This window comes from Myodes glareolus, chromosome 21 (genome assembly GCF_982192425.1).
Source record: "Myodes glareolus chromosome 21, mMyoGla1.1, whole genome shotgun sequence".
In the NCBI taxonomy this organism is placed as follows: Eukaryota; Metazoa; Chordata; class Mammalia; order Rodentia; family Cricetidae; genus Myodes; species Myodes glareolus.
In genome coordinates, this window is record NC_142046.1 from 20,623,656 (window position 1) to 20,640,776 (window position 17,121).

At 49.6% G+C, this 17,121-nt stretch overlaps 1 protein-coding gene across 1 annotated transcript; it reads left to right on the forward strand.

Moving 5' to 3' along the window:
- The first annotated feature begins 1,248 nt into the window (after nucleotides 1-1,248).
- On the forward strand, nucleotides 1,249-5,831 carry Uap1l1 (UDP-N-acetylglucosamine pyrophosphorylase 1 like 1). Its single transcript, XM_048426060.3, has 9 exons — nucleotides 1,249-1,857; nucleotides 2,094-2,298; nucleotides 2,487-2,662; nucleotides 2,912-3,084; nucleotides 3,200-3,393; nucleotides 3,817-3,957; nucleotides 4,443-4,628; nucleotides 5,158-5,224; nucleotides 5,586-5,831. The coding sequence occupies exons 1-9, from the start codon at nucleotides 1,569-1,571 to the stop codon at nucleotides 5,676-5,678; spliced, it is 1,524 nt and encodes a 507-aa protein (XP_048282017.3). The 5' UTR covers nucleotides 1,249-1,568; the 3' UTR covers nucleotides 5,679-5,831.
- Nucleotides 5,832-17,121: the final 11,290 nt, after the last annotated feature.

Below are 17,121 nucleotides of genomic sequence, written 5' to 3' on the forward strand. Positions count from 1 at the left end.
CATAGTCTTCTGGTCTTGGAAATGCTCTCAGCTATACAAACAGGTGTTTCCAACCTCTGACCTTGATCCATGCCCACACTTTGAGGCAAAACTTAGGAGCCCATCCAGACCTAGAGGGCTCATAGGTCTGCCCAGAGGCTCATGCCCTTCTTTCTCTGCCTTGCCCCAAAGGCAATAATGGCTGCCACGGGCTCTGGCCTGGGATGTGAAGCCTATGCTGCTCACCTGACTCCTGTCTGGCTGCTGTTTCTCCTTCCACGCATTTCCTGGAAGTCACACCAGAACAGACTCTTTACTCATTCAGCCCTTCAGCCAGCACTCACTGAACCATTTCGCTGTGGTGCTTGACTTGGGATCCAACACTCATTTGTTCAGTACACAAACACGTCCCTGTGTCTGCCCATCGTGGAAGGAGACAGAAGGAGACCAACAAACGGAACCGTGTCCTGTCTCTGCCTCTGGGAGTACACTTCCCATGGAGAAGTCAGGCAGAAGAGAATGGAAGAAAGAGCTGTGAAGAAGGGTGTTCAGATGGGAGCAAAGCCATTTATTGCAAACTACACTGTGGCTGTAGACAAGAACCCTGTCTGGTCCAAGAGAATTTGTGGCCTCCATTCTTGCTTTGTTTTTATATACAAAAGACTATGTAAGCCGGGCGTTAGTTGTGCAAGCCTTTAATCACAGCACTGAGGAGGCAGGGGCAAGAGGATCTCTGAGTTCAAGGCCAGTTTGGTTTACCGAAAGAGTTCCTGGAGAGCCAGGGCTACACAGGAAATACTCTGTCTCGAAAAGACAACACACACACACACACACACACACACACACACACACACACACACACAGGTTTTATGGAAAATCAAAATAAAGCAGGAAGGGGTTGCAGAGCGGGTCTGGAAACCAAGTCCGTCAAGGTAGGCAGGTGAGGTTAAATGGATACAGGTTAAATGGATACTGGGTCCAGCCTCCAAGTGTCCCAGAAAGATCGCCCGCCCGAGGGGCTTCTCGGCGAAAGTTTACACGATCAAGCAGCTCCTCTTAGGCTCAGAATCTATCAGGAAAGGCTCCCAGGCCTCTCGGCTGTGGACGTGCAGGAGGGTGGGTTAGGTCTGGTCAGCACAAGAGAATACCCAGCCGGTGCAAGTCTCTTTCCGCCCCTGGGCACGCATAAAATAGCTACGCCCACATTGGAGGCGTGGTGGGAGATACTTAGTAGAGAAACTCCTAGGCCTTGGGCACTAGGAGGGTCTGTCCTGGACCGAACACCTTAAGCTTGGGGGCAGGGGTAGAAGGGATCTGGGGTCTTATGCATAGTTTGGAGCGCAGTTAGACGGAGATACCAGATTGCGGGATTCAAGTCTAGGAACCCCGGAGGGGGGACTGTACTAAAAGAAATTGAAGAGGGGCGGAGCCAAAGAGGACCGAAGCCCCAACGGAGAAGAGGGCGGGGTCCGGGTGGAGGGGCTGCGCCCTGGGCCGGCCTCTCTGGGATCTGCGCCTCCCGCCTGAGGTCTCGTGATGTTGGTCATAAGGTCTCGAGTACCGACTGAGCCAGCAGCTGCGGTTGGAACATGGCCTCGGAGCAGGATGTGCGAGCACAGCTGCAGCGCGCTGGGCAGGATCATCTCCTTAGCTTCTGGGCTGATTTGGCTCCGGAGTCTCGAGCGGCGCTGCTGGCGGAACTCGCCTCACTGGAACCCGATGTCCTGCGTGAGCACTGCCAGCGCGCCTCGGCTGCCTGCGCGCTAGTCCCGGGCCCTCTGCCGGACCTGGAAGCGCGCCTGCAGCCCCTACCCCCAGAACTCGTGGGCAGCGCGATCCGCTGCGACCAAGAGACACGCCTGCAGTGGGAAGAGGAAGGTAGGCAGCGCCACTCGGGGCGGAGGGGGGTTGGGTCAGCTCTGCCCGTCGCGTCCAGTAGAGTTAGTGCCTACGGGGAAGGGGAGGGTGGCGGTTCAGGAAGTGCTGTGTGGAGTTATTTTCCTTGCACGTCCTTCCTCCTGCGCTTAGTAGACCCCGAAGTCGTGCAGTAGCAAGCTCATGAGTGGCTATCTCTAGAGAAAGAGGCCTTTTCTCACGACGCATCTCCCCTCCAGGTTTCCGACAGATTGCTCTGAACAAAGTGGCTGTCCTGCTGCTGGCCGGTGGGCAGGGCACTCGCTTGGGCGTCACCTACCCCAAGGGCATGTATCAAGTAGGGTTGCCCAGCCAGAAGACCCTGTACCAACTGCAGGCAGAGCGGATCCGCCGTGTTGAACAGTTGGCTGGCCAGCGACTGGGAACCCACTGCACCGTGCCCTGGTGTGTCCTCCCTGCCAACGTCCCAGAAAGAGCACCCTTACTTAAGTGACCCAGGCCTGCCCCACACCAATGCCTGAAACCCAATTCTAGCACAGCCCTAGAGAGCCCAGTACCTGTCCTTACTGAGTCCCATGCAGACTTGTGTCCCAGAGTCCTCTGGAAGTCACTCACTGCCGCGACTTTTACAGGTACATCATGACCAGTGAGTTTACACTGGGACCCACCATCAAGTTCTTCAAGGAGCATGACTTCTTCCACCTAGATCCCGCTAACGTGGTCCTGTTCGAGCAGCGTATGCTACCCGCTGTGACCTTTGAGGGCAAGGCCATACTGGAACGGAAAGACAAAGTTGCCATGGCTCCAGGTATGGCCCACGCCTTGGACAGGGAAGGGTTGGACCACAGAGGGCAGCTGTGGGTCAGGAGGCCTGACTACCGGGACAGATGTGCTCAGGCAGGCTATGTGGCCCCAGCTCAGTCTGGAGCCTCGTCTGTCACATGCTACAGTCACAAGGCTCTTGGTGGTGGCTGCTGTTCCTGCTGCATTTACCAGACTGAGATTGACCAGATCAAGCCGGAGTCCGTGGGAAGACCCATTCCTTTCTCCTTTGCAGATGGCAATGGTGGCTTGTATAGTGCTCTGGCTGACCACCAGATCCTAGAGGACATGAAGCAGCGGGGCGTGGAGTTTGTGCACGTGTATTGTGTGGACAACATCCTGGTGCGGCTGGCTGACCCAGCCTTCATAGGCTTCTGCGTGCTTCGCGGAGCGGACTGCGGCGCCAAGGTAAGCGCCAAGCTTTCGCTGTCCTTGGCGCTTGGCTCTGTCCCTTGCACAAACCCAGTCCCTCTTCTCATCCCTGTCACTCCCAGCACGCTGAGTCTATACCTGGTGGCTGCAGGTGGTGGAAAAAGCATACCCCGAAGAGCCGGTGGGCGTGGTGTGCCAGGTGGATGGTGTCCCCCAGGTGGTGGAATACAGCGAGATTAGCCCTGAGACTGCTGGGCTCCGAGGGGCTGATGGGGGCTTGCTCTACAACACGGGCAACATCTGCAACCATTTCTTCACCCGCGACTTCCTGGATATGATCACCAGGTGTGTGGCAACAGGTGGCTGTTAGAATCTAAGAGTCTCTACCTCCCACAACCTCTAGAGCTGACCAAGCCTGAGCTGAGCCCCTGTTGGGAGTGCAAGGAGTTAGGTAGCGAGAATTTCTGTCACTATCAACAAGCCAAATCCCACCCGAGTCAAGCTCTGGACAGCCTGGATGAGACCCTGGTTAAGGCTATCTTGACCCCTCTGCTCATGGATGCCACCTCTGCCCTGGCCTTAGCCTGGGCAGCATTGGCTGGTGGTTCCTGACTTTTGGCCCTGGAGATGCTGGGCAAAAAACCTGTGTCCTCCCCAGAGATGTAGCTAGCTCCTAGTGCCGCCTCCCCTGGCCGGGTCCACACATGTGAAGACTGGCGTGCCGGGGTGCCCTGTCTGAACCACACCCCTTTGCCCTCTTGCCACCAGGGAGTTTGAGCCCTTGCTGAAGCTGCATGTGGCTGTGAAGAAGGTCCCGTACGTGGATGAGGAGGGAAATCTGGTAAAGCCGCTAAGACCGAATGGGATAAAGATGGAGAAGTTTGTGTTTGATGTGTTCCAGTTTGCTAAGTTAGTGGCAGAAGTCACTTACTTTTCTCTCCTTCCCTCTCTTTGTTCTTGTCGTGGGTTCCGAGGTCCCGTGGGACAGTAGGGAAATGGAAGCTTAGTGAGGGCGGGGGAGGCGTGGGGGGAGGTGAGGGACTATAGTCTGTCTCAGAGAAGTCCAGAGGGTGTTCCCCCAACAGCAAGAGCAGAGGTCTGAAAAGACCACAATCCTGACCCAAGATTGGGTTTTGGAGTTGCCGGGTGAGTCCCGGTGTTCCCTACCTCTGAGCCTGGGGCAAGTGAGAGTTGGAGGATTCGAGGCTTCTTAGGATCTCAGGAAAGTAAGATTCTTCCTGTGAATCTTTCTGTGAATCTAGGAGAGGTGGTCCCTCCGAGACCACCATCCTCACAGGAACAGGTTCCCATTTGGGGAAATCTGGCCTCCCCTTGCCTGTCCAGAGCGGAACAGCCGGCTGGGATGCAGGATGATGAACCCTTCTCTCTCCCAGGAACTTCGTTGCCTTTGAAGTATCTCGAGAGGAGGAATTCTCCCCACTGAAGAACGCAGACACAGCCAGCACAGACAACCCGTCCACCTCCAGGAGAGCCTTGTTGACTCAGCACTACCGCTGGGCTCTGCAGGCCGGAGCCCGCTTCCTGGATGGGCATGGAGTTCAGCTTCCTGAGCAGTCTGGGTGAGAGGCTCTGAGGTTAGCCCGGGGAGCAGCGTTCTCCTCAGCTGGCTTCTAGTACAGCACCACGCCAAATGAGGTGGCTATGTGACAGCCTGCTTGGTGACTCAGCCTCTTAGTCTCAAGTCATGCTCAGGGAGGCAGGGTCTCCAAGTGCACCCTCCTAAGCTCTGAAGATGAGACCTAAGTCTGACCCTGAAGAGATACAGGAAAGTCTGACCTTCGGGATGGGGGAGGTGAAGGACCTTTGGTGTCTGTCTCCCCTGTTACTGTGCTGGAGGTGCAGCCGGCCTGGCTGCCTGAGCTGTGTGCAGGGACCCTAGGTAGTGATTTGTGTAGCTAGGTCAGAGCCTGACACTTGGCAGATGGCATGCATGGGTTTGGGCTGTGCAGAGGGGGGAATTTGCTGTGGAGATGCGACTAGCGTGTGGCATTGATGCTGGACTGGCGCTTGCCTCTTCATGTCCCGGGGATGCTGGCGGGTCCCCAGCATTCACTATAGAGACCGATGCTGACCATTGCTCTCCCCCAGCTTGCTCCCAAATGGAGACCCTCCAGCCATCTGCGAGATATCGCCCTTGGTGTCATACTCTGGAGAGGTGAGTATACAGGCCCTGTCCAGGATTTCATGAAGTCTGGTTTGTGTGAACCGGAAGAAGAAAATGGGAGAAGCAGGCAGTGGGCGCCGGACAGGTCACAGCCCTGATTCAGCTGGCCAATGAATGAGGTGGACTGAGGCGTCCAGACTGGGAGTCTGGAGGCCTTTGCAAGTCTAGGGAGGGGATGGGGTACAGGAATGAATCAAGGCTGAGACCCAGACTTTGGGGAATCTTCCTGAAGGAAGGAAACTAGCCCTCTTCTGACCCTGACAGGGTAACACTGGAATGCTGGTTTGGGGTGACTGGAGCGGGTATAGGCAGATGAGGGGGACACTTAGCCGCTGCAATCCTTTGTTTCTAGGGGTTGGAGAAGTACCTGCAAGGCCGAAAACTCCAGTCTCCATTTGTTCTGGATGAGGACCAGGCCAGGCTGCTGCAGCCACAGAACTGCTAACCTGCTTGCTCCCAGCCTCTCCAGCCCTGGGGTCCTCTTGGGTGCTGATACCGTTCTGGCCCAGGCTCTCAGTAGAAATGCTGACCTGCAGGATACGGAAGGGCGCGTGCTAGTTTACATCACAAGGTTGGGACCTCTTGGGTCCCCCATGGACTGTGGTTGTGTGTGTGGTTTTTGCCTCATTGCTGACTCTGGGGCTCAGCCAAAAGGCAGCGGGTTGGGGACCTTGGGAAATGGGGCCTGGGCAGAGTGTGAGGAGGTGTTACCTGAGAAGGCAACACAGGAGGTGCCCTTTAACATCCGCCCTGCCAGCACACAGGCCAGCCACATCGTCAGCCGACAGATGCCGCATGGGGGAATGGTTAAAGGAGCACCCCCAGCAGTAGCTAGCTGAACATGCTACCCCATGTGCCTAGACCTACCTACAGACGAGGTCTGATGCCTGTGCTTCAGACTGGCTTTGAGAACTCTGGTCTGCAACCTGAGATGAAAGCAGTTCTCCCTGCCTTCTGTAGATCTCTCCCCAGCCCGAGTCTTCCAGTCAACACCCACAAGTGGGCCTGGCTGCTGTGCTCTTAAGTCGTCCCCCCCCCCCCAAGAACCAGAGGTCACACTGTTGCCTTTTGGGATGGCTGCTGGTTCTGACTGCATCAGGAGCACACCTCATCCTGGTTAGTTTCTTCTCCCAGAGCTTAGAGCTTAAACTGTCAGTCAGAGGCGTAGCCTAAGTGGTGTGTGGCTCTGCCACCCAGCCTTGTTCTGCCTCTGACACTAACTCCATTGACTCACGGCTGTTTTCCCGTGTGGGAAAATGGTGACACCCGCCCGTCCCTGTAACGTAACAGTGGTTAGAACAGGCAGCACCTCGCTCCAGGTGTATGGGCTCCTGTTCATTCCTGTCCGCTTTCTCAGAGGAGGTTGCGGGGCGAGTATATGTACCCTGGGGTGTGGAAGGAGTGGGTTCAGACACGGGAAAGATGGCGGGATCAGGCCCACGGCTGCCACTGTTGGGAGTGACGTGTAGAAGACACACTGGGCTTTTGCTGAGCTCCGTGGCCATCTTGCTGTCGGAGGCAAACAGTGTATTTTGGCACCCTTCCTTGATGCTCCACAGGCCTGGAGCTGGAGATGGCCCCTGAGGAGATCAAAGTCTCAGGCTCTTGAATAAACAATCAGTTGGGTGAATTCTTGAAGGAGTTAAAAAAAAAAGATTCAAAGAGGTCTCCGTGTCCTTCATCCATTTTTCAGGTGATTGCATCTTACGTGATTCGAAGACAGTATCAAACTGGGGGTGATAGAGTACAGTGTTTATAGAGCTTTCATGTGTCAATCAAAATGAATAATGGTTCCCTCATCTCAGAGCTCGCCATAATCACACCCACCATTCCTGGCCCCAGAGTGCCCTGAAAAGACGATTGACTTTTGAAAGAGTGGACATTATTTTCACAGATAGGACATTTTCGGTAACTCCAAGCTGCAGGGGTTGGTTTATCTTTTTCGGGGGGAATCTCGTATCCCAGGCTGGCCATGAATTAGCTACAAAGCAAAGGATGACCTAGGACATCTGCCCCTGCTGACAAGGCGCTTAGTTTGGGATGGTGGGAATGAATCCAGAGCTTCGTTTGCATGGTGGGCAAGCGCTCTATGACAGCTCCAGCCTCAGGTGCATACAGACATGGGGATGGGTATATTCAAAGGATGGGGCTTTGGAACAGCAGGCTGGCCAGGAAACCCTCCTTGCTTCTAGCCACCTCCTCACCAGGAGCTTGGAAAAACCCAAGACCTGGGACAGCCCAGGAAAGGCTGCTGTAGTGGGCCTGGTGGCTCACCCACATGGACTTCCCTTTTGGATAAGCAGGTATTTTTTTCAGGATGGTAGAAAGCATCCCTTGGCAGCATTGCTGGCACTGTCCGCTGGTGCTGGTGTGTGTGGGAAAATAACAAGAACAACACTAAGTGTGACCTCAAGAAAGGAAGAGACCTGAGACCAGGAACATTTTCAAATTCAGAAACCACAGGCCAGGCAGGCTTGCCATGTGGGGAGCTCTTCAGGCACCCAGAAACACACAACCAGAATGCACATGGTAGATGTGAGATGGAACCTGGGTGTGGTGGTGCATGCCTTTGGTCCCAGTACTAGGGAGGCAGAGGCAGGCAGAGCTCTTGAGTTTGAGGCTATCCTGGTCTACATAGCAAGTTCCAGGCCAGCCAGGACTACATAGTGAGACCCTGTCTCAGAAACAAGCCTGGAGCAAACATGAGGCAGGAGCCCCAGGTTTGAGCATTTACTTGGAACCATTGTACAGCAAACATAAGTAGTTTGCCCTGTTGCATAGCAGTCACGCCCATGGGCTGAATAAAACTTCCCTGTTCTAGTCCTTATCCATAGGGGGAGCAGGGAGGGCCCAGCAGTGCCGTTAGGCGCACAGAACTCTGGTCTAGCCATAGTCATGAAAAAGGCTGGGCCTGTTCTGAGTTCTCCTGCATAGAAGACAGAAGTCTTCATACTGAGCCTTACATGGGTTTCCATCCAGCCTGCTGTGGTCTGGTTTCCACATCTGCTCCCTGCTTTTGCTTTCAGTCCTGAATCTTTCAGTCTCTTTAACCTTTCTTAGTGGTTCTGTGACCCTCATTGTATGGTACGATGTGATCTGAGAGCTGCTGCTGTTAGTAACTGAGATTGGAGTGGACTAAAGGCACCCATGCTTGCCAGTGGTCATGAGCACCAAGCAAAATCCAGAGTGCCCAGTGAAATCAAGGTAGCTTGTGAATTATAAAAGACATAACATGCTGGTCTTTGTCACTGGCTTAGCCTGTGCTTGATCACTACTGTGATCAGCAGGATTCCATTCTTCCTGGGTGGTGGCGGTGACACTTTTAATCACAGCCCTAGGATCTCTGTGAGTTTGAGGCCAGCCTGGTCTGCAGAGTGAGTTCCAGGACAGGCTCCAACGCTACACAGAGAAATCCTGTCTTCAAAACAAATAAAAAAGGATTCTGTTCATTAGAAAAGGAATCTAGTAAGCCAGGTCTGATGGTGCATTGCTCTAATCCCAGCAATCACAGGCAGACCTCTGAGTTCCAGGCCAGCCTGGTCTGCAAAGCAAGTTCAAGGTCAGCCAGGGAAACGGGAATCCTGTCTGTTTAAAAAGAAAAGAAAAAAGGATTCTAGTGAACATGATCCTTCCCTCTCCAAATAAGCCATTCAGTGATACAGACAAAACACTACCAAAGGCTCATGAAGAGACCAAAGCTGCATCTTTTTTTAAAAAAATTTATTGCTTTATAAATAATACCATTCAAAATTTCTACTTCCTCCCCTCCTCCCATTTCCCTCCTGCTCCCCCACTCACCCCCCTCTCTCCCCCTCCAGTCCTAAGAGAGTCAAAGCTGCATCTTCAAGCAAGGGTCTGCTCACAATTATGTGATACACGGATTAGGGTGACTCCTGACTTTGGTGTAGAAAGGACGTGTATGCCTCTGATTGTAAGATTTTAGACAATTCTGAAGCCATTTCTGACAATTCCAAACCCTCTCAGCCTCTGTGCCTTAGTGCTTCCCCTCCTCCCCTGGGAACCAAGGACCTAACAGCTACACATGCACGTACTCAGTTCCTGAACAATTACCCATACACGTATGTTTTGACTCAGTCCCCTGGGAAACGGGTTCAAAATGACCTCTTACCTCATCTGATCTGACAATAGTTCTCCAGTCAATTAATGGTATTAGTCCTTTTCGAATAAGCCAATCATAATGGTCAAGGAACAACCCCTCTTGTTTCTATGGGGCCTTCTCCTTTAAAAGCAGACTGTACCAGCTATTCGGGGTCTCTCGGCTTCCCGAATGCTGAGGGACCCTGTCATGACAGAATTAATAAAATCCTCATGCTTTTGCATCGGCTGTGGTGTATGAGGTGGTCTCTGGGGGCGATTCCTTCTCGGGTTGGACACTAGAGTCCAACATGATCTGTGCCGATCAAGGTCCAAAGGCTTGAGAGTCAGGAAGGTGCATAGCATACTATATCATACACCATGAAAGGTCTCAACTCATGAGGAATTAGTTAGCAAAGGAACTACCTAGCAGGGTGGTGGTGTGCATGCCATTAATCGCAACCCTCAGGGAGGCAGAGACAAGTGAATCTCTGGGTCTGAAGTCAGCCTGGCATACAGAGCAAGTTCCAGACAGCCAGGGCTACTCAGAAAAGCCCTGTCTTGAAACAACAACAAACACATAAAACCTAAAGCGTCATGAGAGGAGTGAACTTCAGAGGACACATCCATCATTGCTCAGGCCTCAGGTAGACTATAGAATTATACTGTGTTAACAAATATTCACATTATTTATTTTGGAAGTTTAGGCAGGCAGATCTCTATGAGTTTGAGGCCTGTCAAGGTGCACAGTGAGACCCTGTATGAAAAGAATCAGTAAATAGTATTTGTCAAGTTTGGTGGCGTTCACTTTGAACCCCAGCTCTAGGGAGGCAGAGCCAGGCAGATCTCCGTAAATTCAAGACTAGCCAGAGCTACACAGTGAGACCCTGTCTAAAGAGTTCACCAATCGGAGTCTAAGTATGAAAATATATGAACCCGTGGGGGATAGTTTCCTTCAGACAACTATAGGCGGGGAAGCATTATCACTTTTAAGACTATACAAGGCCATTTGAATGATCTGGTAATAAATGCATTGTCTTCCAGGTGAGTAAAACAAATGATGACCTATTAGTCATATATATCAAAAAATTGTGATAAATTACAATAAGACAAACAGGAGCAGGAAAGAAACCACAGAACTCAGAGGCAGGGGTGGATAATTAGGAAGGACAGGACCCAACGCCACTTATAAATCTTTGGGAGCCATATGGTCACCAGATGGCGTGTAACAGTCAACTATGGCAGTAGTGACACCTGTGTCTACATAAGAATTACAGAAGCTGGTGGGACTATTTGGAAACCTGACAGTGCAGGCCAAACATCAGAGAAGCAGGATGAGAACAAGCAGAACCGTTAGGAGAACTCGTCCACACCTTCAGGAAGTCCATTCCCCACCAGTGAACACACAAACAGGACGGGAAATCTTGGCAAGCTACACACAGCAGCACACGCCTAGAATCCCAGCACCTGGAAGAGGCGGAAAGACCAGGATTCTGAAGACAGCCTGAGCTACTAGGAAAGCCCTGTCTGTCTGTGTCTGTCTGACCATTCTTCCTTCCTTCCTTCCTCCCTCCCTCCCTCCCTCCCTTCCTCCCTCCCTCCCTTCCTCCCTTCCTTCCTCCCTCCCTCCCTCCCTCCCTCCCTCCCTCCCTCCCTCCCTCTCTCCCTCCTGGTTCCTTCCTTCCTGGTTTTTCGAGAAAGAGTTCCTTGTGTAGACCTGGCTGTCCTGAAGCTCTCACTCTGTAGATCAAACTAGCCACTTGCCTCTGCCTTCTAAGTGCTGAGATTAAAGGTGTGCCCCACCACTGCCCTGTCTTAAATAAACAAAAATTTCATAGTAGTGCAGACTTATGGCATCTGATGATCATGGAGCAAGGGGGGGCCACACAAGTCAGAGTCTAGAAAACTTCTTTTTCATGCGAACCCAATCAATATACATTTTAATTTATTTATTTATTTATTATGTATACAGTATTCTCAGTATTCTGTCTGCATGTATGCCTGCAGGCCAGAAGGGGGCACCAGATCTCATTACAGATGGTTGCGAGCCACCATGTGGTTGCTGGGAATTGAACTCAGGGCCTCTGGAAGAGCAGAAAGTGCTCTTTACCGCTGAGCCATCTCTCCAGCCCCCCTCAATATACATTTTAAAAGTATATTTATTTGCCAGGTGGTTGTGGCACACACCTTTAATCCCAGCACTTGAGAGGATGAGGCAGGCGGATCTCTGTGAGTTTGAGGCCAGCCTGGTCTACAAAGCAAGTCCCAGGACAACCAGGACCATTAAACTATTGTTGTTTGAGACAAGGTCTCTCTATGTAGCCCTGGCTGGCCTGGAACTCACTTTGTAGACCAGGCTGGCCTCAAACTCATAGAGATCTGCCTGCCCCTGTCTCCTGATTGCTGGCATTAAAGGCATGCACCACCATGCCTGACTCTTTATATTTACTTGAGAAATTTGATCAATTTACTTTTTATTTTTTTAAACATTTTATTCTTTTTTTAAAGATGTATTTATTTATTATGTATACAGTGTTCTGCCTGCATGTATACCTGCAAGCCAGAAGAGGGCACCAGATCTCATTACAGATGGTTGTGAGTCATCATGTGATTGCTGGGAATTGAACTTAGGACCTCAAGAAGAACAGTCAGTGCTCTTACCCTCTGAGCCATCTCTCCAGCCCTACTTTTTATTTTTTATTTCCTTTTTTTAAAATTTTTCAATTCATTTTACATATCAACCACAGCCCTCCCATCAACTTCTCAACCACAGTTCTTCCCTCCCTTCCCCACCCCCACCTCCCATTCACTCCTCAGAGAGGTTTGTCAGGCTTTGTTGACTCCTTTGACCAATCTATGAGGCATTAAAAGACGTGGAGCTTCTGCCTGGCAAGAGATTTGTCACAACCGACCGTGTGATGCCTTAGCTCCCTTGGATGAAGTTGAGGCCCAAGAAATGAAGGAATTCAAGTGGTCAGACATGAAAGGATCCATACAAAACAGTGACAGCAGGGCCAAGCAGGGAGCCTCACGGAAGACAGAGATACAATGGAGAGAGAGACTTGCCAGAACATACCCGTGCCAAAAGTGAGGTCTGTGCAGTAATAGCACTTGCTTTACAGGTGAACCAGCATGCTCTATATAGAAAGACCTTATAAATAAATAAACAAATAAAGGGCTGGGTATGGTGGCACATCTAATCCCAGCATTCAGGAGGCAGAAGCTGGCAGATCTCTGGGAGCTTAAGGTCAACCTGGTCTACAGAGTAAGTTCCAGAACAAGCTCCAAAGCTACACAGAGAAACCCTGTCTCAAAAAAAACCCAAAAAACAAAAACTAAAAGTTTAAAATTAAATTGGGGCTAGAGAGATGGCTCAGTGGTTAAGAACACTGCTGCTCTTCCAGAGGACCTGGGTTCAAACCCCAGCATGTGGCTAACAACCATCTGTAACTAGTTCCAAGAGTATTAAGCACCTACTTCTGGACTCCACAGACTGCACATAGATGGTGTACTGACAAACATGCAGGCAAAATGCCCATATATACAATAATAAAATCTCAAACATTTTTTAGACTTAAAAGTATCTAGGTAGATGTGCATGAAATATGAAGGTAGAGGGGAAATGCCCAACTCAAAATTAAGGACATTGATAACTGCATCCATCTCTCTACTTTAAAACTCAAAACAGAGTTGTGACCTGACTACAGAAGAAGCAAGATGTGCTGGGTGGTGGTGGCACACGCCTTTAATCCCAACACTTGGGAGGCAGAAGCAGGCAGGTCTCTGTGAGTTCGAGGCCAGCCTAGTCTACAAGAGTTAGTTCTAGGACAGGCTCCAAAGTTACAGAGAAACCCTGTCTTGAAAAACCAAAAAAAGGGGGGATGGCTTGCTCTGAGGTTAAGAGCACTGAATGTTCTTCCAGAGGTCCTGAGTTCAATTCCCAGCAACCACAGGGTGGCTCACAGCCATCTATAATGAGATCTGGTGCCCTCTTCTGGCATGCAAGCATACATGGAAGGAATGTTGTATACATAAAAAACAAATAAATCTTAAAAAAAAAAAGAAGCAAGATGTGACTGCCCTGCTGAATAAGGTGCTGAGCCACAAGGCTAAGACAGATAAGAATAATGGGCTAATAGTGGGCAATATAAGTTATAAGAGTTAATAAGAAGCCTAGCTAATAAGCCAATCATTTATAACTAATGTAGACCTTTGTGTGATTTCTTTGGGACTTAACAACTGTGGTAATCGGGCAGGACAGAAAACTCAGACAACAAATGGCACCAAATGTGTAGACAACTGCACCCACATAAAGCCTGAGGGGCTTGGGAAGTAATTCTAGACAGAAAAGAATAGAGTAAAGCATGGTTTCTTGGTAGCAGCATTTTCTCAGGTGGGCTCTTCTTGCTAGAGGCAAGTGCTCTCACTTAAGAGAGGTTTCCTGATTCAGCTTTAGCTGTAAAACCTTGCAGCTCTTTTAAAAGGCCCTGCCACGAAACACTTAAATGGTGTGCATAAAAAGCTGACCACATGCTTTTTGGTTTTCAGCCGTAGCAGGAAAAAAGCTGTACAGTTTTAAAATGCCGGCTTTCTGAGCCGTCCTGCCAGTCTTTTGGGCAAGAGGTCCAGCTACAGGGCATTTGAGTGTGGTTTGTGAGCAAACTGCTGCAGCTTGCTTGCTGGCAGGGACCTTGAAATGCCATAGATTTGTGGCAATAAACGTGGCTACAGCCAGTACCTCTGCCATGAGGCTGGAATCACAGAAAGCTAAGAAATGGACTGGATCCATTCATCAAAGCTATGGCTTTAATCCTCTCCATACTGCTCAGCAAATTAAAGACTCACATAGTCAGAAAAAGACAGATATACAGTAAAGAGAGATTCAAAGATGAAGAAAACCTCTAAATGGTTTACAGTGTGTTAAAAATATATACAAGTTTGGGAGAGGAAAGAAAAAGATTAAAGCCCTTAAAATAAAAAGGAAAGAGTAGTTGGGTGTGGTGGTACACACCTTTAATCCCAACACTTGGGAGTCAGAGGTAGGCAGATCTCTGTGAGTTCAAGGATAGCCTGATCTACAGAGGGAGTTCCAGGACAGCCAAAGATACACAGAGAACCTGTCTCAAAAAGCCAAAAATTAAAAGTAAAAATAAAAGAAATAGAGGTTAAAGTAAAGCCACGTAAAGATGAAAAACACACAAAGAGTCTGGATACTTTATGTTATTGTGCTTTCTTTGAATTGTTTGAATGCTGAGGAAGTAGCAACAGCTGCTAAAAGATATTTATTTATAAATGCTGCTGAATTAATCCAAGATAGGTATTTTGAAAATACCTCGACTTCAAAAGATATGTTACTCTGGAGAAGAGATTTTGCTTTTGTTTCCACAGAAAATGAGAAGCTATGGATTCATTCTGAGTTAAGAAAAATCAGATTTGATCAAGGAAGACTACCTTAGAAATCTCTGGTAGAAACAGATGACCCCGATGTCTGAGTTCTGCATCCAGAACAGATTCAAGACTGCTGCCTAAGATGAATAAACCTCACAGGATACTCCAGTCAGGACTTGATCACAACTCTAAATTTTCTTTAGGTCCCCATAAAATTATCAGTGCCCCCAACCAGCAGGAAATAGCCTGGAAAACTATGCCCACATACCCAAAAAAAATGGACTATGGATATTTTCCTTTGTTTAGGATGTTGGTTACAAGTTGTTATGGCTAATGGTCAGGAGACAAGCTAAACAGAGGATGTTAGATTCAGAGTTCTTGTTGTAAAAAAAAAAAGAGGGGGAAGTGGTGTGGGACTATTGTATTCTGTCAATTATATTTTAAATAAACGATGATTGGTCAGGCATGAAGTATAGGCGGGACAACCAGACAGGAAGTAGAGGTGGGTCAATGAAAACAGGAGAATTCTGGGAAGGAGGAAGCTCTCTCTGCAGTTGTGACCTGATCACAGAAGAAGCAAAATGTGACTACCCCGCTGAATAAGGTACTGAGCCAATTGGCTAACACAGATAGGAATAATGGGCTAATAATGGGCAATATAAGTTATAAAAGTTAATAAGAAGCCTGAGCTAATGGGTCGATCAGTTTATAACTAAAAAAAAAAGAAAGAAAGAAAGAAAGGAAGGAAGAAAGAAAGAAAAGAAAAAAAACCTCAAAATGGCAGGGGCTGGAGAAATGGCTCAGCACTTAAGAACACTAAGCGCTCTTCCAGAGGACCCAGGTTCAATTTCCAGCACCCACATGGCAGCTCATAACTGTCTGTAACTCCTGTTCCAGGAGATCTGACACCCTCACACTGACACTCACCAATGTATATAACATAAAAATTTAAAAACTTTTAAAAAACTCAGAACTGGGAAAATAGAGGCTGGCAAGTTGGCTCAGTGGTTAGAAGCACCTGCTCCTCTTGCAGGGGACACTGGTCTGATTCCCAGTACCCACAGGGTGGTTGAAAACCACCTGTGACTCTAGTTGCAGGGATTTCAATGCCTCTTATGAACTCCAAGAAAATCAAACATGCATGTGATACATACACATGCAAAACAATACAATAAAATGAATGTATCAAATTTTTAAAATTAAAAAAGGAAAGCTGGGTGGTGGTGGTGCACGCCTTTAATCCCAGCACTTGGGAGGCAGAGGCAGGGGCATCTCTGTGAGTTTGAGGCCAGCCTGGTCTACAAGAGCTAGTTTCAGGACAGGCTTCAAAGCTACAAAGAAACCCTATCTTGAAAAAACAAAATAAATAAATAAATATAAAAAGGGGAGATGACTCATGGAAAATTCCCAGGATGCCAAACCCTAAATAAAAAGAAAGAGAGGTAGCACTTAGGAGGCAGAGGCAGAAATGCACAATAAAGAAATAGCCATGTGTTATGCCACAGAAGATGCTGTCTCTTTATTCAAAGGGCATATGGGAGTGGGCTGTATAAACAGATGGCAGGCAGGAATCAGGAATCAGGAAGTAACACGGCATGAAATCCTGCAACAGCGACACCCCCAGAAATCCATAACAGTGAAGGTAGGTATCTGCACAGGATGGGGCTTCCCTGATCTGTGCCCAGCATTCCACAGCTCTGGGCTGTGTATCCCATCGGACTGTGCCCAAGCTGGCTGGATATTGTTCCGCTCCTAGCTGAGCCAGTCCAAGTTCCAACTCCCGTGGATCTCCCCTGTCTTCCAGACCTGGGACTGGGTTTCCGACAGAAAACTGGTTCTTTCTTTTCCCTGTACCCTCCCCGCCACCAGATGGAGGGCAGCTTCCAACAGGAGCCCTGTCCCTTCGTCTCCCCTACTCTGTGTGGGCATGGGCACAGTGCCAGCAGTCAGGAGAACAGAGTGACTACACACTCGAAGCTCAGAGATCCTTGGTGTCACTTAGATAAGTCTCTCTCAGAGACACTGTGCCTCCTTAGCAATCCCCAACACCCCTACCTTCCTGAGGCTACTCTCTTAGGGCAGAAAGAACGGTCCCAATTTCCCTGACCCTGGGATTATGGGCATGTCAGCGAAGCAAGGGTGCTGACCAGTACTGAGGGCTGGGGTCGGGTGGCCATTCTGACTGAGTCCATTTTGGTGAAGTCCCAGCTCAGCTCTCAGTGCCTAGCACACAGATGTGTGCCGAAGGAGGACGTAGCTCCAGCCGCCAGTGGAAGATGTGGGGTCGGCAACCCTTGGGGACTTCGGACACCCTGCAGTATCCCTGTGTGAGAGGATCCTCTCATCACTCTGTGGTATTCAGCAACTGGACACTTGGGAGACCACACAGTCCTGACACGCCCTAG